This window comes from Salvelinus namaycush, chromosome 4 (assembly GCF_016432855.1).
Source record: "Salvelinus namaycush isolate Seneca chromosome 4, SaNama_1.0, whole genome shotgun sequence".
In the NCBI taxonomy this organism is placed as follows: Eukaryota; Metazoa; Chordata; class Actinopteri; order Salmoniformes; family Salmonidae; genus Salvelinus; species Salvelinus namaycush.
Genome location: NC_052310.1, coordinates 51,626,479 through 51,653,020, shown reverse-complemented (window position 1 = coordinate 51,653,020; position 26,542 = coordinate 51,626,479). Strand labels below are relative to the sequence as shown.

Genomic DNA, 26,542 nt, shown 5'->3' with positions numbered 1-26,542 from the left:
ACAAAAACACTCACAAACAAACACGTACCCACGCGCGCAGGCGTAAGCAGATGTACACACACACACACACACACACACACACACACACACACACACACACACACACACACGTCTACATACCTCCAAATACAGTACATCCACAAATACACTCTCCTCTCCAGCGTGGTGACGGGATGTAGGCCAATTATAATTGTTTACTTGATGTTATGAAAATGGAGCCTCAGCTGACTCACAAATGAGAGCCCAGTAAGTACAGTGTCTTCAGAAAGTATTCACACCCCTTTACTTTTTCCACATTTTCTTGTGTAACAATTTGGGATTGAAATGAATTTAATTGTCTTTTTTTTTTTCAACGATCTACACAAAATATTTGTAAAAAAATATTGAAAAATAAAACACTAATATATCTTGATTAAGTATTCAACCCCCTGAGTCAATACATGTTAGATTCACCTTTGGCAGAGATTACAGCTCTGAGTCTTTCTGGGTAAGTCTCTAAGAACTTTCCACACCTGGATTGTACAATATTTGCACATTATTATTTTTAAATGTTTTCAAGCTCTGTCAAATTGGTTGTTTATTATTGATAGACAGCCATTTTCAAGTCTTGCCATAGATTTTCAAGCCGATTTAAGTCAAAATTGTAGCTAGGTCACTCAGGAACATTCATTGTCGTCTTGGTAAGCAACTCCAGTGTATATTTGGCCTTGTGTTTTAGGTTATTGTCCTGCTGAAAGGTGCATTTGTCTTCCAGTGTATAATGGAAAGCAGACAGAACCAGGTTTGACTAAAACCAAATCAAAATTGTGTAGAAATTATAATGGACCTATGTTCATACAGTTTATTGACTGTCCAGCTGGCTAATAATCCCTAGACAGTCAGGGACCGTAGACATTCCAAAACTATGGATGGAGAACACATTTTTTTATCCAATTTTGACAGCAAGGAAATATAACACATTTTCAGTGTGGCCCTCCGGACCTCATTGAAGACCGAATGCGGCCTCCGGGGCAAAGTTAGTTTGACACCCCTGTTCTAAAGACTTTAACTCTAGCCATGTGTTTGTTACTGTTCATGTCAGTACTGCTCTCTGGTTGGACATCTTTTCAACAGCCTTTTATGCTTGATGAAAGGGTTTCTTTCTTAGGCTGATGAAAATAATTTGATGGTGGTAACCATTATCCAACTTTGATTGTAATCAGCGCAAGTCTCCAAAATAAGCAGAGAAATTCCTGAGATGAAACTGGAGTTGTTTCTCCCTTATTCTCTGCAATTTGTTGCTTATTAACTAAGGTCTCGTCCCTCATCTGTGTAGTTTTTCCCACTGTTTGATGTATCTGTCAGTCAGAGCACAACTGTATACTTGTGCTTGACAAACACTTACTTGTGTATTCAATCAGGGTGGTCGATGCAAGCTTCTTTGAAGCATAATCCATCATTTTCAATCTATATCTCAACTGATTGACTGACTGTTCTTCAATTCACACCATGAGGTCAGGGCCGGTCTGAGCTTTTTGGAGGCCCTAAGCGAGATTTGGTTTGGTGGCTCTCCACCTCATGGGCAAAACAGTGCTAAAGTTATTTTCCTGAAATTCTACACATTTTGCCATGGGGCATAGAGAAAATGTTGCAGTTTTAAAACACATTACATGCAATTCTACTCATTTTTCCATGGGGCGAAGAAAAATATGTGCAGTTTTAAAGAGAATTTTGTGCATTTCTACACATTTGCAATAAAATATGCCATGTTCATATGATATCTGAGTGAGAGTGACTAACACAATCAACGGGGGCCCCCTGAGAAAAACTGCTGATGCACTACCACATTTTTTGTTAGTTAGAATGTGTATTCTACTATTCTAATACTGAACAGTAAGTTGAGACGCCGACTGAGTTCCTGAAAAATATTTTTTTTTATAAGATATTTGTCTATCGACTTTGCTTTTATATTAGCGACATACTTGCTTAATGTGTGAGTAGTGAGATGCATATCAAATGTAGTTGAGATCCTTGAGGGGTGTTGAGTCTTCCAGTTGTGTGAAGTCTATGCACCATCCAATTGTGTGGCCCAACACAGTCAGAAGCCTGGGTCTAAATTACTGTTCTCTCCCTGTCCACAGCTCAGCTCTGTGGGGAAGGCTGGCATCATGTTGGGGAGGCTTGCCTCAGGATCAACTCCAGCAGGGAGAGCTATGACAATGCCCAGCACTACTGTAAGAACCTGGACGGGAACATAGCCTCCCTCACCACCGCCAAGCAGGTGGACTTTGTACTGGACGAGCTGCAGAAGTACCAGCTACAAGAGAAGGTAAGGGAAACGCCTCTGTTTAAAATAGTGTGTTGTTTTAACATAGTACACTATCATATGGAATGTACTTTTCCAAGTCGAAGGCCTGAGGAATGGCCATGCCAGACCTCATGAAACTTACCCCATGATAATCTGAAACCCAACATGTTGAACACATGTTGAAGTCTTAGCTTATTTACGGCTGAATCAGCCCACATCTGATCCAGTGTTTACATGTACATCTAGACTAGATTTCCATGATCCCAACCAAACTTATATTTGTTTTCTCAAGAGTCACACTCCATGTTTATATCCCCACCACACATGCTGACTTTTCCAGTGATTGCGCTGTCAGGAGGATATGCAGGAGCAAATATTTGACTGGTGTTTGACTGGTGCCGTTAATTAAAAAATAGAGCAAGAGGATCTCTCGCTATGGTTTTGGGGTGGAGTGTTTAAGCAGCTTCTGTCTGTTCTTTGAAGATGAACACTATTGTTAATAATAAAGCTCACCTTGGTTGTTTTAGGATGCAGAGGCAACAGTTTTCCCTCCTTTCAGCTCTTTTCTGACAGTTATTTGAAAGTAGCTGATGCTCTCCATGGCTACAATAATCAGTTTGCTTTTCTTCCCCAAGAAATTCATTATTTTCCATCCCAGCCTGTAATAGGAATTTTGAATTAAAGTGCATTTTAGTGTACAGCAACACGTTTTTCAGGATTTGAATCATGGCAGTCTCCTTCGATTACTCAAATGTTATGCTCTCATAAATTTTTACTGTGTGATAGATCATAGCCGGTGTTAGCCGGCTAATTAACCATTTATTACAGGTAAAACTTTTGAGACGTTATTGCCCATTTAAGAAATAACTCAAACACACAGACATTTTTAAAAGTCAAAATAAATACCTTAGTTTAATGACTCTGGCCTGTCTTGGTTTTATGGATTGGTGTTGGCTGTAAAGTCTGAGGTCGAGAACTTTCCCTGTAATTATAGCAATTTTCCCAACGGTTTGATTTAAGATTTCACATAATCATTGCATGAATCAAATATGTATGATTTATGTTGAGAAAGAAATAACATGTTTCCATACTCTTACTGGCCCTCAACATGCTATGGAGAATAGAGAGAATTCTTATCTTACATTTCAGGATTTTAACCCCCCTCTCCCTTTTCTCTCTCTCTCTCTCTCATATTCTTCATTCTTTCATCTTTCTCTTCCCCTCTTTCTCCATCCATATTCTCCTCCCCCTCTCGCCTACCTCTTTCTCTCCCCTCTCTGTCCTGTAGAAGTTAGCTCCGTGGGTGGGCCTAAGGAAGATCAACATCTCGTACTGGGGCTGGGAGGACATGTCTCCCTTCACCAACTCCTCTCTGCAGTGGCTGCCCGGGGAGCCCAGCGACTCAGGCTTCTGTGCTTACCTGGAGAGGGTAGAGGTGGCAGGGCTCAAGGCCAACCCCTGCACCGCCACAACTGATGGACTCATCTGTGAAAAACCAGTCGGTGAGAGAGGGACTGGGAGAAAGAGGGATAGGGAGGGAAAACGGGAGGGAGGGAAAGGGAAGGAGAGATGAAGAAGAATGAAGGTGATGGTGATTGAATAATAGAGACTCATTCTCAAAGGCACCTGTAACCCTTGTGAATTCCATGAGGCCTCGAACATGATTATGTCATTATTCTAAAGCTCAATCAGGCACTACTGAATTAGAGTGAAAAGTTCACAATCATCATCATCATTGACAAGGAGCCAAATTCACTAGTGAATTTAAAAGGGGATAGAGTGTTAGTGGTGAGATATTGTTTTAGGAAGAGCATCCTTATGACTGGAGAAGATCATAGCCTGGAGTGTTTGACAGCAGTGGTGTAAAGTACTTAAGTACAAATAATTTAAAGTACTACTTAAGTCGTTTTTTGGGGTATCTGTACTTTACTTTACTATTTATATTTTTGACTACTTTTACTTTTACTTCACTACATTCCCAAAGAAAATATGTACTTTTTACACCATACATTTTACTTGACAATCAAAAGTACTCGTTACATTTCAAATGTTTAGCAGGACAGGAAAATGGTCCAATTCACGCACTTATCAAGAGAACATCCCTGGTCATCCCTATTGCCTCTGATCTGGCTAACTCACTAAACACAAATGCTTTGTTTGTAAATGATGTCTGAGTGTTGGAGTGTGCCCCTGGCTATCCGTAAATGTTAAAACAAGAAAACTGTGCCGTCTGGTTTGCTAAGTATAAGGAATGTGAAAAGATGTATACTTTTACTTTTGATACTTAATTATATTTAAAACCAAATACTTTTATACTTTTACTCAAGTAGTATTTCACTGGGTGACTTTCACTTTTACTTGAATCATTTTCTATTAAGGCGTCTACTTTTATTCAAGTATTATAATTGGTTACTTTTTCTACCACTGTTTGACAGTGGCTGACCTTCCTTCCCATCATGGCCCCTGAGTGACCGACCGTCCCTCTCAAGCATTCAAGGAAACTGGAAACACGAGCAGGCCCGTCTGACTCACAGTCTTATTTTGTCCGCTTTTAGCCGCACTGAACCATGCTTGGACTCATTTAGGAGCCCAGAATAGCTGGGGAGCCGAAGAAAATGAGGCCTCAAATGTGCAGTTTTGGCCGCCGTACTTCCCATAGCGCGACTTAGCACTGACAGAGAGTGGAAATATGTAACCAAAGACATCCTGCTGTTTCTTATTACTTTTCTGTTTCCTCCACCACTGTGGAGTTGTCTCCCACTTCGATACAACCTGCCTGCCTAAATCAGCTCAAATGATGGGGTCGGACTGAGGGAGGAAATTACTATTGTTTACCGTCTGCTCATGGGTTAAATTACTAATTTAATGTAATAAATGGTACATGAATGGTTATGGGTATACCTGCTGCAAAAATACTTTGTCCAAGGTTGAGATAAGATGTCTATGTTTTAGAGCCAGTGCAAATGTACATAAACTCCCACAGATTATTTTTAGCACTACTTTCAGGCTGGGCACAGACGTTATTTAAATCTGATTTTATTTTCACCTTTCCACAGTGAGCCCCAATCAGAGTGCCCGCCCGTGTAAGGCGCCCTGCTCCCTGCGCACCACCTGTGCCAACTGCACCAGCCAGGCCATGGAGTGTATGTGGTGCAGCAGCACCCAGCGATGTGTGGACTCCAACGCCTACGTCATCTCCTTCCCCTACGGACAGTGTCTGGAGTGGCAGACTGGAGTCTGCGTCTGTGAGTATACAGGTCAAAATGTTCAGCTTCCACTGTGTGTGTATCTTCAACACAACCTCCAATTGAATGCGGGCAAATAGATTATTGCAAACAGTCTCTCTCTCTCTCTCTCTCTCTCTCTCTCTCTCTCTCTCTCTCTCTCTCTCGCTCTCTCTCTCTTACACTCACACTCACGCTCACGCTCACACTCACACACACTCTGGCTCACTTTATGTTCAAAATAGTCTCAGCTCCTGTGTGTTAGTAGTGAATTCCTCAGGGTTAGTGTTGCTCAGTGAGATCAGACTCCCTTGGATGTTTGCGGACTCATTGCGCCTTACAGTCAGTCAGGTGGTTCCACTTCCCTAGACCCTTAGGTGTATGCCACCCTGGTCTCTGTCCCTGGGTACTATGGGAAAATCAATAACGTATCGACGTGCATCCAACTCGATGAAAAGTATATGCCCCGCTGTTAGTGTTTCCTTTGCTCTAAAAGCCCTCCGTTAAAGGTCTGATCTTGATATATAGATCCTGTTGTGTCAGATAACCCCCAGACTTTGCTGCGAGAGATAGGTGCACATAAACAGGATATGTGTTTTACGCAGTGGCACTTTTGAAACTCATGTCACGCAGATGTTGGTACCAACAATAACACGTTGTGAGTTTCTGTTCTTATAGTCCGACGCAAGGAGTAACATGCTGTCAGCCGTCTATGGACTCTGTTTTACCACTTTTCATCATGTGAACAATTAAACAAATAGGGAAAGAGCTTTCACCACATTTTGCCATGGTCACATAATTTGCTTGAACACCCCCTCGTTATACCACAGCAGCGACAGTATTCACAGTGCGTGACATTATGTAAAACAACAATGGTATGCACAATTAGGCCACATCCTCTCAGTGCCATTTCACCAGGGGAGTTTGAAGTCCTTACCATTCAGCTACTAAGTGATGGTCAGTGTGCTTGTGGAGTATTCATATTTTCTGATTACACTAAACTCTCTAGACAAACATCTATCGGTTCTGAGTTTTGGGGAATGTAATTAGGCAAATTGTACTATTGCTTTTATTGTCCTCCAGAGTTATGCAACTCACGGAAGCTTGACAATATGGATCCAATCAAAATGTAAATTAGTTGATGTAGGGTCGGTGTGTATGCTAAGCCCATATCAGGCTTTTGGCTTCAGAACGTAGAGATAAAGAAATGTACTGTTACAGCAAAACACAATGTGTCATTGTGCTAATGTGTTTTTGTTTTCAACATGTTCATTTAAAGGAATGTCATAGTTCGCCTTAGGATTATTTTATCAAGTTTAGGGATTTTGTAGGGAGAGAACAAATATACAAAATTTAATTATTATTCAACTCCATCTGTGTATGTTTGCCTGTTCACTTCAGCTGAAAATCCTTGCCAAGATTTTCCCTTCAAGGTTGCCATTTCTCAATCCACAGTACCTTTCCATATCTTTTTAGGTAGGTGGTTACTTGTGTTTTGGTTTTGAGGGGATATTGGGAGAAACAGGAAGCAAGATTAACTTTTTGGTGTACTAGCCAGTAGCCACAGGATGTATTTATCTTGAAAGGCCCGGGGGAGGTCAGCGACTCCAATCTGGCTGTGCTCCTGAAAGAATGTCCCCCTAAACAAAATGTGATTCTGCTGCTGCTCCTGGAAATGGTCTTTCTTCGCGTTAAGGTCATATTTCAGCAGGTAATTAGAACACAGCCCGGCCCCTGTTCTCTTTAGTTAGGTTCAGCATACCTCCTACACACACTCGCACGCATGCACACGCACACACAAACACACAAGCACACTGGCATCTGATGAGGGCAGAGCCCACTTATTTGCATCTCAGAGTGATTTTCCATCCCCATCCATCTGCCTGGCACACCACCCCACCAAAATGTCCAGCAGCATTAACCTGACCAACACTTGCATATGTTCATTTAGCAATCAACCATCTTCCGCCTTGTGCTTTGAGCTCACACAGAATGCTATGTAGCAATGGAAAGAAATGTGTACCCAAATGCGCTTCAGCCCAGCATGAACATAAAAGGAATCAGGTGCTCGACTGAGGGACTTGAAAATCCCCAAAACATTCCTTACCCAAGGACATTTCAACGGGTGACTATCCACGTAGCTTATGTTTCGGCGTAGCAATAGAACATCACTCTAGTTTCCCTACAGATGCTTCATTCAGAGATCTGTCATAGAGCAGGAGAAACGTCGTTAATAGTTCTTTAAAGACAAGCTGTTCTAAAGACAACCCCAGCATTGGTTGAGAGAACAATACTGCATATTTATGGAGGTGTTGTACTGTACCACATAGGCTTCTGTTCTGTGATCGACAGAGTGTGGGCTGGGTTATGTTTATTTAAATAGTTCTCAAGACACAATGGAAAAAGACAGAATATTAATGAGGATAGGGTACGAACCTCCTTTAATATGAAGTAGATGTCAGAATTATGAAATATTTTGAGTTTGTAGCCCCATATGATCGCTTATTGAACTATCGTCTCTGGTATGAGTAAACCTTTAAAATGAGGGATTATGCTATTTGGTTCTTGCTACTTGGAGTGGCATTTTCGCTTGAACTTTAAACAAATACAAGAGCCCTTTAGAAAGCCTTAAAGCTGTTAGAGTTTAGGAAGATAATATTTCCACACTGTGTAAACTACTGCCTCTCTGAGGCTGGGAGAGGGAAGAGGAGAGCCTCTGTGTTTGTAATTGTGAAGCACAAGATTGTGGTTGGAGAAAAAGACAGGAGAACCTAGAAATGAATCAGCACCATGGTTGAATAATGCAACAGGGATAGACTCTGAAGCACAGCATTTGGGGAGAAAATTCAACAAACACTTGTTCTGCTTATGGAAATGGCAGCAGTTAAAAACTCAAACTTCTGGCAAAAATGCAAATTCTACCATTCACTCAGCCAACTCCACACGGCAGTGGAAGAGAACATCTTGGAACTTCCTCATACCTTTTGGTCTCTTATGGGTTCTTGTTGAGTTACCTTGTGTTTCCTACTTCAACTGTGTTTCACAGCTATTTGTTCATGTTGTTGTGCTCACAACCAGTTGACTTGTTTAGCTACTCCATGATGGCCAAACCTGAATAAACTATCTGAAAGGCCCCAGTCAATCATTTAGATTTATGATGTATTATTATAACCAGGCTATAAATATTGGATCACAAACAAATGTTTCACTCTTATGCTCGACAACAAGTTCAAAGAAGGAAACTATCAAGTTCAATCTCCCAGATGTTGTCAAAGAAAACAGATTTAACTGACCCACCAAGCTCACCTCTGCTTCTGAATCCATAAGTTATGGATTGAACATTTATTTGTAAGCATTGAATGCAGTAAAATATGTAATTTCACATTGTTTGTTTGAATGTCAGAAACATTGTATGAATACCAATGTATCCTCAATAGAGACAACGTTTATGGAAAGGAATTCAATTTATTTAGGAAAGAAGAGGTCAAGCTATTGGAAAGAAGTAATAACATTTCAAGTTTTAAATCTTATTGGTCGTATGTACAGGATACACATGGTATAAACCGTCCAAGGAAATGCTTACTTGCAAGTTCCTTGTCGGCAATGCAACAACAATAAGTAGTAATAATGATAAGGGCACGGACATAAAGTAAATGGCTCAGTAGAATAGAATAAACATTTTAGCATAAGTATAATACAGTAATGCATAATTTATAGTACAATATTTACACATGTATCAGGGAAGGGGAGATTGGGGGGCAAGTGTTTGAATTGTGCAGTATTAGCCATAGTATAAAATACATACATAAAAATTGTTTATAAAATAGTATTAGCAGTAGTATAAACATATATAATAGTATAAGCGTATAAAGGAGGATGCAGGTTGTACTAATGAAATAGCCTTTATTGTGATGTGACTACTATGCTTCATCAAGGACAGGCAGTTAAGATTATATTTAGTAACTTTAACTAAAATGGTACTCTCTATGTATATGTACGTCAGAAGTGTCTTTGAAAGCACGGACGTTTTAAAGGTTACATACAGTACATAAATGTTTATATGGAGAGTAAATGCACCTCCATAGAGGCTTTTTGAGCTAACTTTGTCCTCTAAACTGACCAAACGCCCTCACTTTCATGTTAAAGTGCCTATGCTGCACATGTCAGTGTTCAGTAAATGCATTAAGCGGATGTAAGTTGTGTTTGGTCCTGGGGGCCTTTATGTTGGGGATATGGGATGAACAGACGTTTGCCTCTCCTTAGGCTTAGGGGCTTTACTCTTTGTCGTCAGCCAACCACATGCTTTTGTCAGACAGTCCGACGGGTTACAATATGGCTGCCACCCGCAGCCCTCTCCCTTCTCTGATAGACTGAACAAAGGCACGTTTGCTAAAATGTAATGCTTGCAAAATGTCACTCTTTGGTTGGAAGGCCTGAGTCAGAGTTCAGCTTTCAATAGATAAAGTGAAGAGGGTGTACGTGATAAGAGCTTACAGCACTATGATAAACACACTTTTTCAACTCAAGCCTTGATAACCTCGGCAGCTCTTGATAACCTCGGCAGCTCTTGATAACCTCGGCAGCTCTTGATAACCTCGGCAGCTCTTGATAACCTCGGCACTCTTGATAACTTGGCTCAATAACACAAATTTTCAATCCAAAAATACCCCATTGTCCTAAAGTTGGGAATCATTTCTCTCTAAATGAAAAACCGTAAATGTATCCCCACCCTCTAATCCATTAAATAATGAATAAGCTGGCTATTAGATTAAGAGTCAGTGGCTGTCTAAGAAAGTGTTGGAGAGCATTACCTTCCACTGCCAAGAGAATTCATTAAGTAATGAGTAACAAATGTCTACTTTATTTATGTGTTGTTTAGGTGGATGGATGTAACAGTGCTTACTTATACTACTGATTTAATGTTATCAATAGCAGCCAAGTATTCTATAAGGGACTTTACAATGTGTCTAAATACGCTGAACAAAAATATAAACAAAATGTGAAACAATTTCAAAGATTTACCGTTCATGTAAGGAAATCAGTCTATTGAAAAAAATCCATTAGGCCCTAATCTATGGATTTCACATGAATACATATATGCATCTGTTGGTCACAAATACCTAAACAAAAAAGATAGGGGCGTGGATCAGAAAACAACTCAGTATCTGGTGTGACCACCATTTGCCTCATGCAGCGCGACACGTCTCCTTCGCATAGAGTTGATCGGGCTGTTGATTGCGGTCTGTGGAATGTTGTCCCACTCCTCTTCAATGGCTGTGCGAAGATGCTGGATATTGGCGAGAACTGGAACACACTGTCTTACACGTCGACCCAGAGCATCCCGAACATGCTCAATGGGTGGTGAGTATGCAGGCCATGGAAGAACTGGGCCATTTTCAGGTTCCAGGAATTGTTTACAGATCCTTGCGACATGGGGCCGTGCATTATCATGCTGAAACATGAGGTGATGGCAGCAGATGAAAATGCAATTGTGTTTGTTGTCTGTAGCTTATGCCTGCCCATACCATAACCCCACCGCCACCTTGGAACGCTCTGTTCACAATGTTGACACCAGCAAACCTATTGCCCACACAACGCCATCTGCACAGAACAGTTGAAGCCAGGAATCATCCATGAAGAGCTCACTTCTCCAGCGTGCCAGTGGCCATCCAAGACTTCAGTTACGAAGTCGAACCGCAGTCAGGTTAAGACTCTGGTGAGGACGACGAGCATGCAGATTAGCTTCCCTGAGACAGTTTCTGACAGTTTGCGCAGAAATTGTTCGGTTGTGCAAACCCACAGTTTCATCAGCTGTCCGGGTGTCTCGTCTCAGACGATCTAGCAGGTGAAGCCTGATGTGGAAATTCCTGCAGTCAGCATGCCAATTGCACGCTCCCTCAAAATTTGAGACATCTGTGGCATTCTGTTGTGTGACAAAACTGCACATTTTAGTGGCCTTTTATTGTTCCCAGCACAAGTTGCACCTGTGTAATGATCATGCTGTATAATCAGCTTCTTGATATGCCAGGTGGATGGATTATCTTGGCTAAGGAGAAATGCTCACTAACAAGGATGTAAACACATTTTTTGTGCGAATGGAACATTTCTGGGATCTTTTATTTCAGCTCATGAAATGTGGGACCAACACTTTACATGTTTCGTTTATATTTTTGTTCAGTGTAAATGTGTCTAAATAATCTCTCTCTCTCTCTTGGTCTCATTCTCCCCTTCTAGCTCAGAACTGTTCGGGCCTGAGGACGTGTGGCCAGTGTTTGGATCAGGCAGAATGTGGCTGGTGTGGAGACCCCACTAACACAGGGAAAGGCCAGTGTATGGAGGGTTCATACCGCGGGCCCATGAAGAGCCCCTCCAGACAGACCAGAGAAAGGGAGAGTTACCGAGACATGGTACTGGAGCCTGGTCTTTGCCCCAGAGATAAAGGGTTCGACTGGGCCTACATCCACTGCCCTGGTGAGTCAACACACACACACACACACACACACAGAGAAAAACGCATGCATGCATACACCTAGGTACGTCGACCCATGTAACTACGCTCACACAAAAACTCATTACAACTCCCATCATGTAGCACCTCAATGCAACCATAAATAAACATAAATACATTCACATGTTTATTGTATTCCTTTGGCTTCAGACATAAAGCTATACACCCCCTCCACATAACAACACTCATTGTTAATCTCTCTCTCTCTCTCTCTTTCCCAGCCTGCCAGTGTAATGGCCACAGTACCTGTGTCAATGGTAGTGCTTGTGAGCAGTGCAGGAACTTGACCACTGGACTGCAGTGCCAGACCTGCATGCCTGGTTACCATGGAGACCCCACTAACGGTGGGAAGTGCCAGGGTAAGTACAGTGATGGGTGCAGTGCAGCAGAGTGGAATGGAGGGGGCAGTGTGTAAAGGTTTTGGCTCAGATCTGTGCATCCTCTGTGAAGGACACTGTTTGAGTGTGTTTGAACAACAGTAGAGCCAGAAACGACACATGTATTTCTGACTGTGTTGAAAGGTGTAGTAGACAGGCGCTTGAGCAGCTCTGTGTTTAATCAGAGTTCTATCAACTCCTACAGTATTTCAATCCTGTCCAGTCCAGTGGTCACGATCGTTTTGAAACACTGATCTGGTACATCCACGACCCCATCACTCTGAATCTCTCAGTATGAAATGGAAAGAAAGAGCAAGGTGAATAACAGAGAGGGCCAGAAAGAGAGATGGGAAGAAAGAGGATGGAAAGAGGAAACAGATATCTGTAGACTCTAATAGTGAGATAGAAAGAGTAGGAGAAAGTGAGTGAGCTTGAGAGAGAGGAAGGTGTAATAACATCATTCTCCGGCTGACAGATGTGCTTTTTCCCCGCGTGGCGCGTGACATTAAATCACATTTAATCATTTTCTTATTTCCTGAAGTTGACTGCAGCCCCCGCCGCTGGCGACGAGCACAGAGCCGTGCGCGTTTGATAGATGCGCACCCCTCTGCGTCTCCCGGGGATACGCTCACCCTCTCTCCTCTCTCATACTCCCTCTCTCCTCCCTTCTGTCTTTCCTCCCTCCATCACCCTCCCTCCAACAGGTTTAACGCTGTCATGATTAAATGCAATTTATTAACTCCCGTCCGTCAGTTGTATACCTCCCCACCACGGCCGCTTGTTTAACAGGCTGACTCTTGAGGAGTGTGCTTGTGGAGGCTGTTTCACTCCTCAGTCTTGCAGGATAGAAAGATTTACCTGGGCATTAATGGCTCTGAGTCACTGATCTGTACTAGATTAGGCTCCAAATGGGATTTCTCTCCTCATGTCTTTACATTGTGGAGGGGCGGGGGAGTTGGAGGAGTAGACATCAGACAGAGAGAGCGATTTGAAGGAGAGGGGGGCGAGACAGCACGTCAACAAGGCATCAAACTAAAATATGAGGAATGCAGAGCTGCCCTTGGAGTAAGAATGGAAGAAAGAATGATAACGGGAGATGGCGGATAGACATGAGGAGGAGAGATTGCCCGGTCTGGTGTCCCCGGCCGTGATAGATGAAGACATTGTGCAATGTGAGAGGGGGCAGTGTGTGTGTGTGTTTGAAGGAGTGTGTGTGTGTATGCAGCACTTACATGGTGAGGAGAATAGCCCTCCAAGACTCACTGACAGGTTCACCTTGTGGAGACACTGAAACCGTATGCTCACCCTGTCCAGCCTAGCCCAGTCTAGCACCGCACAGTACGGCGTGGCTTGACTCACTGCAACACACCTCTCTCTGGGGCTGAGAGTACTTTGAGTGGGAGAGAGAAAAACTCTTAGCACTAGCCTGTGGTGGGCTGTGCATATGAATTGGCTTTTGAAAGAGACCAGCATGGTGACATAACATGTTGTGCTGGGGTTGTAGAGATTTGATAGAGCTTGGTGAGGGAATTTACTGTACAATAGCAAAACGTACCATCCCAGACACTTTCTGTTGACTACAATACCAAAACGTACAATACCAGACACTTTCTGTTGACTACAATACCAAACGTACAATCCCAGACACTTTCTGTTGTCTACAATACCAAAACGCACAATACCAGACACTTTCTGTTGACTACAATACCAAAATGTACAGTCATGGCCAAAAGTTTTGAGAACGACGCAAATATTAATTTCCACAAAGTTTGCTGCTTCAGTGTCTTTAGACATTTTTGTCAGATGTTACTATGGAATACTGAAGTATAATTACAAGCATTTCATAAGTGTCAAAGCCTTTTATTGACAATTACATGAAGTTGATGCAAAGAGTCAATATTTGCAGTGTTGACCCTTCTTTTTCAAGACCTCTGCAATCCACCCTGGCATGCTGTCAATTAACTTCTGGGCCACATCCTGACTGATGGCAGCCCATTCTTCCATAATCAATGCCTGGATTTTGTCAGAATTTGTGGGTTTTTGTTTGTCCTCCCGCCTCTTGAGGATTGACCGCAAGTTCTCAATGGGATTAAGGTCTGGGGAGTTTCCTGGCCATGGACCCAAAATATCTATGTTTTGTTCCCCGAGCCACTTAGTTATCACTTTTGCCTTATGGCAAGGTGTTCCATCATGCTGGAAAAGGCATTGTTCGTCACCAAACTGTTCCTGGATGGTTGGGAGAAGTTGCTCTCGGAGGATGTGTTGGTACCATTCTTTATTCATGGCTGTGTTCTTAGGCAAAATTGTGAGTGAGCCCACTTCCTTGGCTGAGAAGCAACCCCACACATGAATGGTCTCAGGTAGCTTTACTGTTGGCATGACACAGGACTGATGGTAGCACTCACCTTGTCTTCTCCGGACAAGCTTTTTTCCGGATGCCCCAAACAATCGGAAAGGGGATTCATCAGAGAAAATGACTTTACCCCAGTCCTCAGCGGTCCAATCCCTGTACCTTTTGCAGAATATCAGTCTGTCCCTGATGTTTTTCCTGGAGAGAAGTGGCTTCTTTGCTGCCCTTCTTGACACCAGTCCATCCACCAAAAGTCTTCGCCTCACTGTGCGTGCAGATGCGCTCACACCTGCCTGCTGCCATTCCTGAGCAAGCTCTGTACTGGTGGTGCCCCGATCCCGCAGCTGAATCAACTTTAGGAGACGGTCCTGGTGCTTGCTGGACTTTCTTGGGCGCCCTGAAGCCTTCTTAACAGCAATTGAACTGCTCTCCTTGTAGTTCTTGATGATCTGATAAATGGTTGATTTAGGTGCAATCTTACTTGCAGCAATATCCTTGCCTGTGAAGCCCGTTTTGTGCAAAGCAATGATGACGGCATGTGTTTTCTTGCAGGTAACCATCGTTGACAGAGAAAGAACAATGGTTCCAAGCACCACCCTCCTTTTGAAGCTTCCAGTCTGTTATTCAAACTCAATCAGCATGACAGAGTGATCTCCAGCCTTGTCCTCGTCAACACTCACACTTGTGTTAACGAGAGAATCACTGAAATAATGTCAGCTGGTCCATTTGTGGCAGGGCTGACATGCAGTGGAAATGTTTTTTTGGGGATTCAGTTCATTTGCATGGCAAAGAGGGACTTTGCAATTAATTGCAACTCATCTGATCACTCTTCATAACATTCTGGAGTATATGCAAATTGCCATCATACAAACTGAGACAGCAGACTTTGTGAAAATTAATATTTGTGTCATTCTCAAAACTTTTGGCCACGACTGTACAAGTAAGGCATCCAGTGTTGCCTGATCTACTGTAAACCTGGTTGATGCAATGTGCCAAGGTTAGCATTTGCTCTCGTGTTATGGTAGCCATGACTAAATCTGTTTTTCCTTAACTAGAGCTGTAGTAGTACTTGTACTTGTGTAACACTCTTCTGGGAACTTCTGGTTGCCCTACTTAGTTCTTTGTGCCAGCGTAATAAGTCTGACTTCCAGTGTGTTTTTGTACGCTAACTGCACTGTAGGTACACAGTCACACAAAAGACACACAGGGAGCCCCAGCAAGCTGTTGGTTGTTGTTCTTTTAGTCTGCCTCTCTCTCCTTCTCTCCGTCTCTTTATTTCTCCTTGCATGAAGCCAGCACTGCAGAGTTCAATTAAAATGTTTTTTATTGCTTTTGGATATGGCACACTGTGCTAGCCTGGTGAATTCCATTACAGACCGTAGTAGAGCCCCTTTAGCCAACTTGTCCTCCACAGGCCCGGAGTCTCTACATGTGATGTAGAGACATGTCTGTCTGTCGGTTGGTTGGGTGGTCTGTCTGTCAGTCTCTCTCGCTTTCTGTCTGTCTTTCTGTGTCTGTCTGTCTGTTTGTCTGTCTGTATTTTTGTTTTTCTGTCTCTCCCTGGCTGTTTGTTTAATGGTCTCCAACCGTGAATGGCTTGTTGGTTTTTCTGTTGTGGTTTTGTGCTCTCATTGACGCCTAAATTGCTCTTGAGGGGATTCATAAATTCATATTGTGTTGTTTGCCCGCTAACCTTTCTGTGTAATGGTATTCAAATCTCACAGTGTTTCCCAAACCACTAAGATCTCATGCAGAATTTTCTTGTTATTGCCTTTCATTAATCTTGCATGCAGGAGTAGCCTACTTCAACATCCTTCCCCCTTTTTTCTAGACTTTTTGGTTCACCCTCTCTCTTCTGCTTTCTCTTTCTCCCCGGTTCTCTCTTCATTTCTCTCGAAACACATATGGGTTGTTCCATGTCATTTCAGCAAGCCATGACCCCCACCATCTCTGATTGTTCTGAAATAGTTTCTGCAGTTAGAAACAATATTAGCGTTATTAGATTAGCATTCCTGCAGATTAGCATTAGCATTTATTGGCGAAACAGAGAGGACACATGTTATGTACCAAAAACAAGTATCATCTGATACCCATAGACTTCCAGTCATTGTGCTAACGCCAGTTAGCATTGGCTCTCGAAACTACCTCTAAATTCCTTCATACTGGACACAGAGACATCTGACTCTGTAGAAGTAGATAAAGGGCTTCATTGGCAAAATTCAGAGGTATCCCATAAGGCACCAACCACTGCAAGTGGTCACCAATATCATTTGGCATGTAGCGTCATCACTGCAATAGAATATGCACTGAAGAAAGAAAATAAAGGGAAAGAAGGAAATGAGGAATGAGTAGTGCTCGAGCTGTTTTCAAATTATTTTTATTTGAGATGTATTTGGGCAAATACATTGTTCTAACAGTAAACTTTCACTCTACATTTATAAATCATCATTTAAAGGTTCAGTCATGAATTAACATTGAAGGGGGTCAAAATGATTCACACTTTTTAAATCTAATAGCAGGAACAGCACCATCTAGTGGTCAGCCCCTGGTAATATCAGGTTGTATGACAACTTCAATGACACATTTCTCTGAAAAGGGGAAAATAACCATCACCAAATTCACTGAGAATAGATTACATAGTATGAAAAAACAATACTCCTAGCCGCAGCTTCATACTACATGTCAGACATAGTGAACTGATACTATATACTGGCCAATGGGGTGGGCTTGGTGTGTGGTTTAGGTGGTCCGTGGGTTGCTTTTGACCATTTTCTAATCCTTATTAAGAAGAGGTTTGGTCCAAATGGCATGTTGGGTACTATATTTACTGACTATTATATGAATCAAATATATTGAAATGGCCAATTTGGGTGCAATCAATTAGCTTAATTTCTATAGAGTTCAAATGTTCTTTCAACAAAATAATGTTACAGGAATGCTTATCTTGTCTGTTTCTAACTACAGAAATGATTTCAGAACTAAGATGGTGGATGTTGAGATCCTCTTTCTTGTCCTTTTTGAGGTGGAACGACCCATATAGTACACATATACATGCAGGCAGGCAGGCACACACACACACACACACACACACACACACACACACACACACACACACACACACACACACACACACACACACACACACACACCTTTTGGCAGTGGCGGGGTATAAATTAGTGGCTGTCATGTTGAGTGTGGAAGGACGCTGTTGTGTGTGTGAATCCATGCAGAATGTGAACGCTTGAGTCAGGGTACTGTACATTTGTATTAATGCCTACATCATCTGAAAAAAATGTGTATATGCGTACCAGGGCCAGGAAGGCGCATGCCAGTAGAGCACCCTTCCCAGCAGCCTCATGCTGTCCAGTCAATCCCACTCCAGCAGCCTCATGCTGTCCAGTCAATCCCACTCCAGCAGCCTCATGCTGTCCAGTCAATCCCACTCCAGCAGCCTCATGCTGTCCAGTCAATCCCACTCCAGCGGCCGTATTTCTGGCCACTGCTCATACATTCACACAGACACACGGACACACACACACACACACACACACACACACACACACACACACACACACACACAGCGCTCTGATCTGGAAAAGGTATCTACTGCTATAGGATTTCATACCTGTTAGCCAACCTGATGTGGAGTGGTGGGAGTTGAATTATTATGCGTCTCGTTACCATGTCAAAACTGCAGGTCAAGTTTAGCAGATACATCAACCGGAGAGTGATGCCCTCCTATTATACACTAATCTGCTGAGTGTGGAGAGTAGGCCTGTCTCTCACTCTTTCCCTCTATATTCAAGACCTTATTGATGTCAGAGGGGTCATGAGCCTTTATCTGCCTTCATAGCCCTTGACCTTACACGATCATTAAAACCAGAATAGCAAGTCCCTTTTATCTCAACAAACTGCCAACTCCTCACAATCTAACAAAGGCAAGATAGAAGACCAAATCCAAACCCTCTTCAGCAGAAAATGATTAGTTCTCAGAAGAGATGGTTTCACGCTAAGCATTAAATAGCTATGGTCTACACCAGGCCCTCCCTGGCAGCACGTTTAGTTTTTTTGCCCTAGCACTAAACAGCTGATTCAAATAATCAAAGCTTGATGATGAATTGGTTATTTGAATCAGCTGTGTAGTGCTAGGGCAAAAACCAAAACTTCCATCCAGGGGCCCCAGGACCGAGTTTGAGAAACCGTGGTCTACACAACCGGGACATAGAGAGACATGTATGTGCTAAATCTATCCTAGTGAGAAAAAAGCTTTGCTGATATTTAGCACCACTCATGTCTGGTTTTAACTTTGTTGAAGATGTTTAATTAGATGGAGATCCTCAATTGAAACACCAACACTCCCATCGGTGCCGCCTCCCAAACAGGGGAGTCTGGAGCTGTAATTCCACCATATGCTAGAGACACGTACAGAGCTCTTCTCAGGGCCAGGGGAGAAGCCTACTCGCTCACAGTGGAAATTCATGGATTCTAAAGTGCTTATGGTAGAAAACAGATCCCGGGAGGTTGTGTGGGTGTAGAGTCACTTATTGAGGTGTCACACAGCCAGGAGTGGTGGGTGCGGAGTCAAGCGCAGAGAGCAGAGGATAATGGGGGAAACCGAACTTTATTGCGGTATCCAAAATAAACACCCAAAACAACAGGCGAATATCAAAAGTGTCCAGCCCAAAACTGGGCACAAACAGACAGGGAACACAACACGCAACAAACCTCGACTAACAGAAAACAAGCCCGCACAAAAGCAGGCGGGCCTAACAGGCTTAAATAGTCCTGAACCAAAACTCAAACACGAAACAGGTGCAACCAATAAGACATAACAAACAGAAAAGGAAAAGGGGATCGGTGGCAGCTAGTAGAAAGGCGACGACGACCGCCGAGCGCCGCCCGAACAGGCAGGGGAGCCACCTTCGGTGGGAGTCGTGACATGAGGTTGCAATGTCCATTTAGTTTTTTATCTAGACAATGTGAAAAAGTCTCTGGTGGGGGGCCATGTGTGGTTATTCATGATAACATATCACAGGTGTGTTACACTGGATGTGCGTACTTGTCCCATTTCAAGTAGCGTTTTAGGAACTAAATGCTAAGTCACAGTGTTCAGATATGCTATCTTAATCCTGCAACAACAGGAAATGTGAATTATGTGGATTATAATTAATGGCCATTTTTGTAGGGGTTGATACTTTTTTCATTAGGGCAAATCAAGAAATGTTTTGTGGAAATTACACACTTTAGATACCTTTTTAATCTTGAATACACTACTATTTGCATTTCCTGCTGCGCAAGAAAATGATCTGCGACAACGAAGTGATCAAATGACGATAGATCTGTATGGTTTAGATTTATGAAGTAGGTAGAAAATGATATCCTTCCAAAAGGGATAGGATTAGACAAATAGCTTGATTAAAAACAAACATCAATCAAAAAACAATGTAATTGTCTTCAAACAAAGATCAACATGATCTATCAGAGAAGGATCAGAACAGCTTGCCCCTCCCCGCCTCTCCATTCCTGTCCATCATCGCCTCCATTTTGTCTTTCTGACGTCTCCATTAGGGCTCACTGGACATCTTGCTGCCCCCCTTCTTATGTCATAGGCAATGCTCAGTGACACTTAATCATGTTTAGCCGGGCATCGTTTGTGATCCACATGGGTTATTAGATTTACCTTCATTACTGAAGGATTTGTGAAGGTCGTGCTCTTTACAGACAGACCGCTCTACAATTACCTGTGTCGTCTGCCTAGAAGGTCCTTTGTCAACCGGAGATAGAGATTTGGTAGGCCTCTATTAAATCAAAAATAAAGGATTTACCCTCACTTTCAGAGAAGAGGGTTGATGCGTTATAGTCAGTGTCTCTGTTTGCAACGTGTGAGACCTGCACATACAGTGTTGCTGCTTTAGATTCCATGATTTCAGAGGAAGGCCCAGAGAATTCTCAGAAAGACTCCAATCACCCCAGTCACACTCATAGACTGTTCTCTCTAGTGCCGAACGGCAAGCGGTACCGGAGCACCAAATCTAGGTCCAAAAGGCTCCTTAACAGCTTCTACCCCCAAGCCAATAAGACGGCTGAACAATTAATCAAATGCCCCCCCCCCCCCCCCCCCCTTTGTTTTTACACTGCTGCTACTTGCTGTTTATTATCTATGCATAGTCACTACCCCTACCTACATGTACTAATTACCTCGACTAACCTGTACCCCCGCACATTGACTCAGTACCGGTACCCCCTGTATATATTATTTAATTTATTTTCTTTTATTTAGTAAATATTTTCTTACCTCTATTTTCTTAAAACTGCATTGTTGGTTATGGGCTTGTAAGTAAGCATTTCACGGTAAGGTCTACACCTGTTGTATTCGGAGCATGTGACAAATACAATTTGATTTTATTTGATATTTGTATATGATATTTGAAGTGTGTTAATGCTGTTGTGTCAATACATCTCTTCAGCAGCACAGAGGAGGCTTAACTCAGGCTATCCTGAACACTAGGCACACCATGCTGCCTGCCAACATCAGTCAGTACAGTATAATCTCGCCCCTTTGACTGCTTCGAAGGACAGGAGAAAGGAACTGTAAAATGCTGGCACATTTCAATTTCTGTGCCTGGTTCCAATTCAATTATTTTATTCATGACATGATTATTTGAACTTGTCATTTGCTGGCAGGCCTATGGAGATTAATGGAGAGGAGGTTGAAAGGCTGGCCGGGGAGATGAACAGTCAGAGGAGAGAACCAAACAGGCCTGCTGTGTCTTCAAAGACCTGCAAAGCTTTATGTTTACTAGGAACACACATGTACACTGAGTATACCAAACATTAGGAACACCTTCCTAATATTGAGTGTCGAAAGTGTTCCACAGGGATGCTGGTCCATGTTGACTCCAATGCTTCCCACTGTCCTTTGGGTGGTGGACCATACCCAGGGAAAATTGTTGATCGTGAAAAACCCAGCAGCATTGCAATTCTACCTCTGAATGGCACACATACACAATCCCTGTCTCAATTATCTCAAGGCTTAAAACTCCTTCTTTAACCTGTCTCCTCTCCTTCATCTACACTGACTGAAATGTATTTAACAAGTGACATCAAGAAGGGATCATACCTTTCACCTGGTCAGTCTGTGTCATGGAAAGAGCAGGTGTCCTTAATGTTTTGTACACTCAGTGTAGAAAGACCTCTGTCCCCCTCCTCACCTATACTCCAGATATAGTTACTGCAGGGGTGGAAGGCAGCCTCACCTGCTCTCCTGGCTAGTAAAAACAACTCAAGTACCATTCCTGTTCTGATGGAACTCTGAGCGTTAGCAGACTGAACCCTTCTCATATTGCGCAGCGGTGGGTGCTACATGCCACTACCGTTGTTTCAACTCCTCCTCTTCAAATCAAAGAGATCAGTCAATAATGTTGATGCCTGCATGCCTGGCGTTTGACACCTCAACAGATTGAGTAGGATATAATTCATTTGGACCTCTGTCTCAGTGAGCCATTGTCCGGTCACACCCTTATTAAACTCCTCTACCGTGATGTGTAGAAGTCTCAGCCTATAGGTTCTAAGGTATAGTGGGTGTAGCTGAGGGTATATCAGCCTGGTGGTTCCTATAGAAACTTCCTGCAGTATTATTTTCCACTGTGGAGCTCCAGCTAAACACAGAGGAGGATTTAAGTGTCAATTAGAGGGTTGACAAGCAGTGACGGCTGGCAGGGGTCAGCTCCTCACAACTTAAAAGAGACATGGGAAGGGAGGAGATGGGAGGTGGAGGGGATTGGGGAGTACAGAAAAGTGAGAGGGGGTAGATGGTTATGCGAGGCGTGGTCAGTGCAGTGCAAGGAAAATGATTTATTCCTTTGGATTGAGGTTATGTTGCTTTAGCTTTTGTCTTGTGAGGTGAATAGTAAATCGTCAATTAAAAGAAGTGCATTTATTACCATGGTCATCCATGAAAAAAACTTGCCGACCAAGTACTAGGATCAAGATTTCAGTCAATGCTTTGGTCTCTATAGCTAGGTTTCCATCCAATTGACGACAGATTTTCATGCTAATGTTCTAAATCCGCATAATGTTTGAGATCATTTTTATTTATCAAATGTCAGCCAAGCATCGATCGTTATGTCACCAGACTAAGACCCTAGATATTTATTGGAAAGGAGCATCAAGCTCATCATCAGGGGTGCATGCTTATTCTCCTCCTGTACTCCCTGTTCACCCACGACTGCGTGCCCAAGCACAACTTCAACACCATAATTAAGTTTGCTGACAACACAACCTGATCACCGACAATGATGAGACAGCCTATAGGGAGGTCAGAGACCTGGCAGTGTGGTGCCAGGACAACAATCTCTCCCTCAATGTGAGAAAGACTAAGGAGCTGATCGTGGCCTAAAAAGGAGGGCTGAACAGGCCCCCATTAACATCGACAGGGCTGTAGTGGAGTGGGTCCAGAGTTTCAAGTTCTTTGGTGTCCACATCACCAACAAACTATCATGGTCCAAACACACCAAGACAGTTCTGAGATGGCACGACAACACCTTTTCCCCCTCAGAAGACTGAAACGATTTGGCATGGGTCCCCAGTTCCACAGCTGCACCATCGAGAGCACCTTGACCGGTTGCATCACCGCCTGGTATGGCAACTGCTAGGCATCTGACCGTAAGGCGCTACAGAGGGTAGTGCGTACGGCCCAGTACATCGCTGGGACCAAGCTTCCTGCCATCCAGGACCTATATATTAGGCAGTGTCAGAGGAAGGCCCAAAAATTGTGAAAGACTCCATTCACCCAATTCATAGACTGTTCTCTCTGCTACCACCCCCCCTCTCTGTTTTTACACTGCTGCTACTCGCTGTTTATTATCTATGCATAGTCACTTTACAAATGACCTCGACTAACTTGTACCCCCACATTGACTCGGTACCGGTACCCCCTGTATATAGCCTCATTATTCTTTTATAATTTTCTTGTGCTACTTTTTGATTTGATTCGATTTTTTTCTTCAGTTTATTTTGTAAATATTTTCTTAACTCTATTTCTTGAAATGTGTTGTTGGTTTTAAGGGCTTGTAAGTAAGCATTTCACGGTAAGGTCTACACCTGTTGTATTCGGCGCATGTGACAAATAGAATTAGATTTGATATTTTATTTGTGCACTTTCACCAGCCTGTGAAGTTTATCATAACTTATTTAATTTGTAGCCTAATAAACTGCATGCTTTCTTGAGTCGTAGTGGGAGTACCACACAACATCTCATCGCGTGACTCCAAGTTTACTCCTATATAAGGGTTATTATATCAATATTTGCACATAAAGGCGTTTCCACCACCATTTCTCCCATAATTAGTTTTACTGACACAAAAAGATCTCACTTTGTCTATTGTATTTTGTGGGGGGACATTTGCAAAGTTTACAGACACATTTGCTGTTTCTATCAGGCCTGTCATGACATTTTTTTACCGACATGTAGGTTGGATGGAAACCTGGTTTATGTAACACAATAATTAAAACAACAACACACAACAACACACATGGGGACCTGAAATGAATTTCGATTCAAATTCCTATTTTCCCTAACCCTAACCTTAAAGGTGCACTAAGCAGAAATTGCTCCGCCATTTCCTGGTTGCTAAAATTCTAATAGTTTGCCTAATTTTAGTTTGTGATTAACAAGCAAGTATAGTGACGAGAATCATTGTACCATCTAAACTACTGTGAAATATACTGTATGTTTCATAACTTTAAATATTTTTTGCTGTTTGAAGCTGGTGTACAAAACCGAAAGTAAATGACGCAAAAACTAAACTTAAGAATGGGCAGCATAGAAATAGCGCACATAGAACAGATCTACCGCTCCTTAGACTTGTGTTCAATGAGAATGAAAGACCTATAACATTTCTATATGAATTTGGTCGGGTCGCCCAAAAAGTTGCATATTGCAGGTTTAACCTGTAACCAAAACCCAATTCCTAACCTTAACCCAAACCCCTAAGCTTAAAATAGCCCATGTCCTAATGTGCAAAGGGGAGCATTTTCCTTGTTTTACTATTCTTGTGGGGCCTTTTTGTGATTCTTGGTCCCCACAAGGGTAGAAGAACCAACACACACACACACACACACACACACACACACACACACACACACACACACACACACAGACTCCATTGTAGTGTATGTGCATTAGATCTGCTGTCTCTTACGCACAGATGCAGGATGCAGTGGGGTGAGAAATTGTAGGCTCTGCAGGGGCTTGCACGAGGAATGGGAAATATGATTTATATCAAATCCGCTCCTTGGTTAGAGGATTTTTTTTGGGTATCTTATTTTTGCGTTGTCAGCAGAAAATATGGTGTGTGATGCTTTTTCACATCCAATCCCCTCCCACGCATCAGAGTTTAGTGGCTCCTAATGCAATACTGTTTTCAAGGCATACTCAATCAAAAGAGGTTTTAGTGTGGTAAATAACTAGCAGTGACACATGCCATGTTGAAAGAATGGATGAGCAGCCAAATGCAGGCATACCCACTGTAAATGTAATTGATCTAGCCAGGGAGCATATAAGGGATTACGGTACTGTTCCACCTTGTTAGAAATCAATCAGTTTCCAGCAGGTGACTTCAACTCTAGTCCTAGATGGCTAGAAGGAGTCTTAGGCTAGTTACCCCCTGGCGCTTAATTGTCTAATTTATTATATTGAGTCCACTCACCTGGATTCTCTGGCCTGAATCAATGGCTGATTTAACAGGCAAGGTTTTAAACAGGCAAACACTGAAGCCCTGTGAGCTGGTTACAGTGTTAAATCTGCTAAATTGGCACGAAACTATTTTGAATCACATCAATGGGTTCTGCAATTACTTCTTAGTCCAGTATTTCTGCCCCGCAAAGCTACCTCGAAGACACTTTTTTTCTCCTTTCATTTTTAGAACTTGTGAACCTCAGCAAAAGGAGGGCCCTAGAGGGACTGACAGTGAATGTCATTAGACACCACTGCTACCTGTATGCCACCATGCACCACACAGTGTTACACTATAGGGACACACAATCTACGACGTGGCAAGTCTCACAGGACCAGAGTGTGCAGTACGTAAGGCTCAGGTGTGTCAGACCAGCCTTTGTAGCCAATCAGCTAGCTATCACAGCTTGTTGTCTCAGAACTTGGCTCAGAAGTGTGAGCTGCATTGTGTCTCAGCATTCTAAGAGATACATTGTGGTTTCTCCTGCTGGTATGCGTAGATGTGTCAGTTGTTGAGAACTTTAGAAGCAGTACCTGTAGACAACCACCGTTTTGAAATTATAAGAGTAAAATGAGGGTCAGGGCTGTGAGTCTGCTCATATGCATTTGTGTATGTACTGTACACTATATTTATGTTTCCACAAGCATAGGCACAAGAGTGTGCTTGTTTGTTCCTTGTCCGTTTAGGTTCATGTATATAGTTCCGAGTGTGTGTGTGTGTGTATCAGTGTGCGTGTATGTGTATGTATATCTGCAGTAGACCCTGTTGTAGTGGTGTTGAGTCAGTCCATGCTCCCCACATCTTCCTGTCTAAGTGCTTAAACAGCAGCTCCTGAAGCCCACTGCTCTGCTCCTATTATGATAGTACATTTTATACAGATCCTAATTTAACCATAAATCATATCAGTGTCTGCTCTGCACAGAGGAGGGGAGCTCTACAGCTGCAGGCTGCTCCCTGTCTCTACAGCACAGCCTACAAGAGCTAACCCCCTGTTAATACTATGCATACTAGACACTTTGGAAGTTTGACAATGTAGTCACAGAGCTATACATGCACTGGG

The 26,542-nt window shown here is 42.7% G+C and overlaps 1 protein-coding gene across 1 annotated transcript in view; it reads left to right on the top strand.

Moving 5' to 3' along the window:
* LOC120045915 (attractin-like protein 1) overlaps positions 1-26,542 on the top strand; it is a 176,292-nt gene that overhangs the window by 113,344 nt on the left and 36,406 nt on the right. The window contains exons 16-20 of the mRNA XM_038990841.1: positions 2,121-2,308; positions 3,576-3,789; positions 5,344-5,532; positions 11,746-11,982; positions 12,241-12,378. Of these exons, the coding sequence (XP_038846769.1) occupies positions 2,121-2,308; positions 3,576-3,789; positions 5,344-5,532; positions 11,746-11,982; positions 12,241-12,378 (966 nt within the window). The remainder of the gene's footprint in view (positions 1-2,120; positions 2,309-3,575; positions 3,790-5,343; positions 5,533-11,745; positions 11,983-12,240; positions 12,379-26,542) is intronic.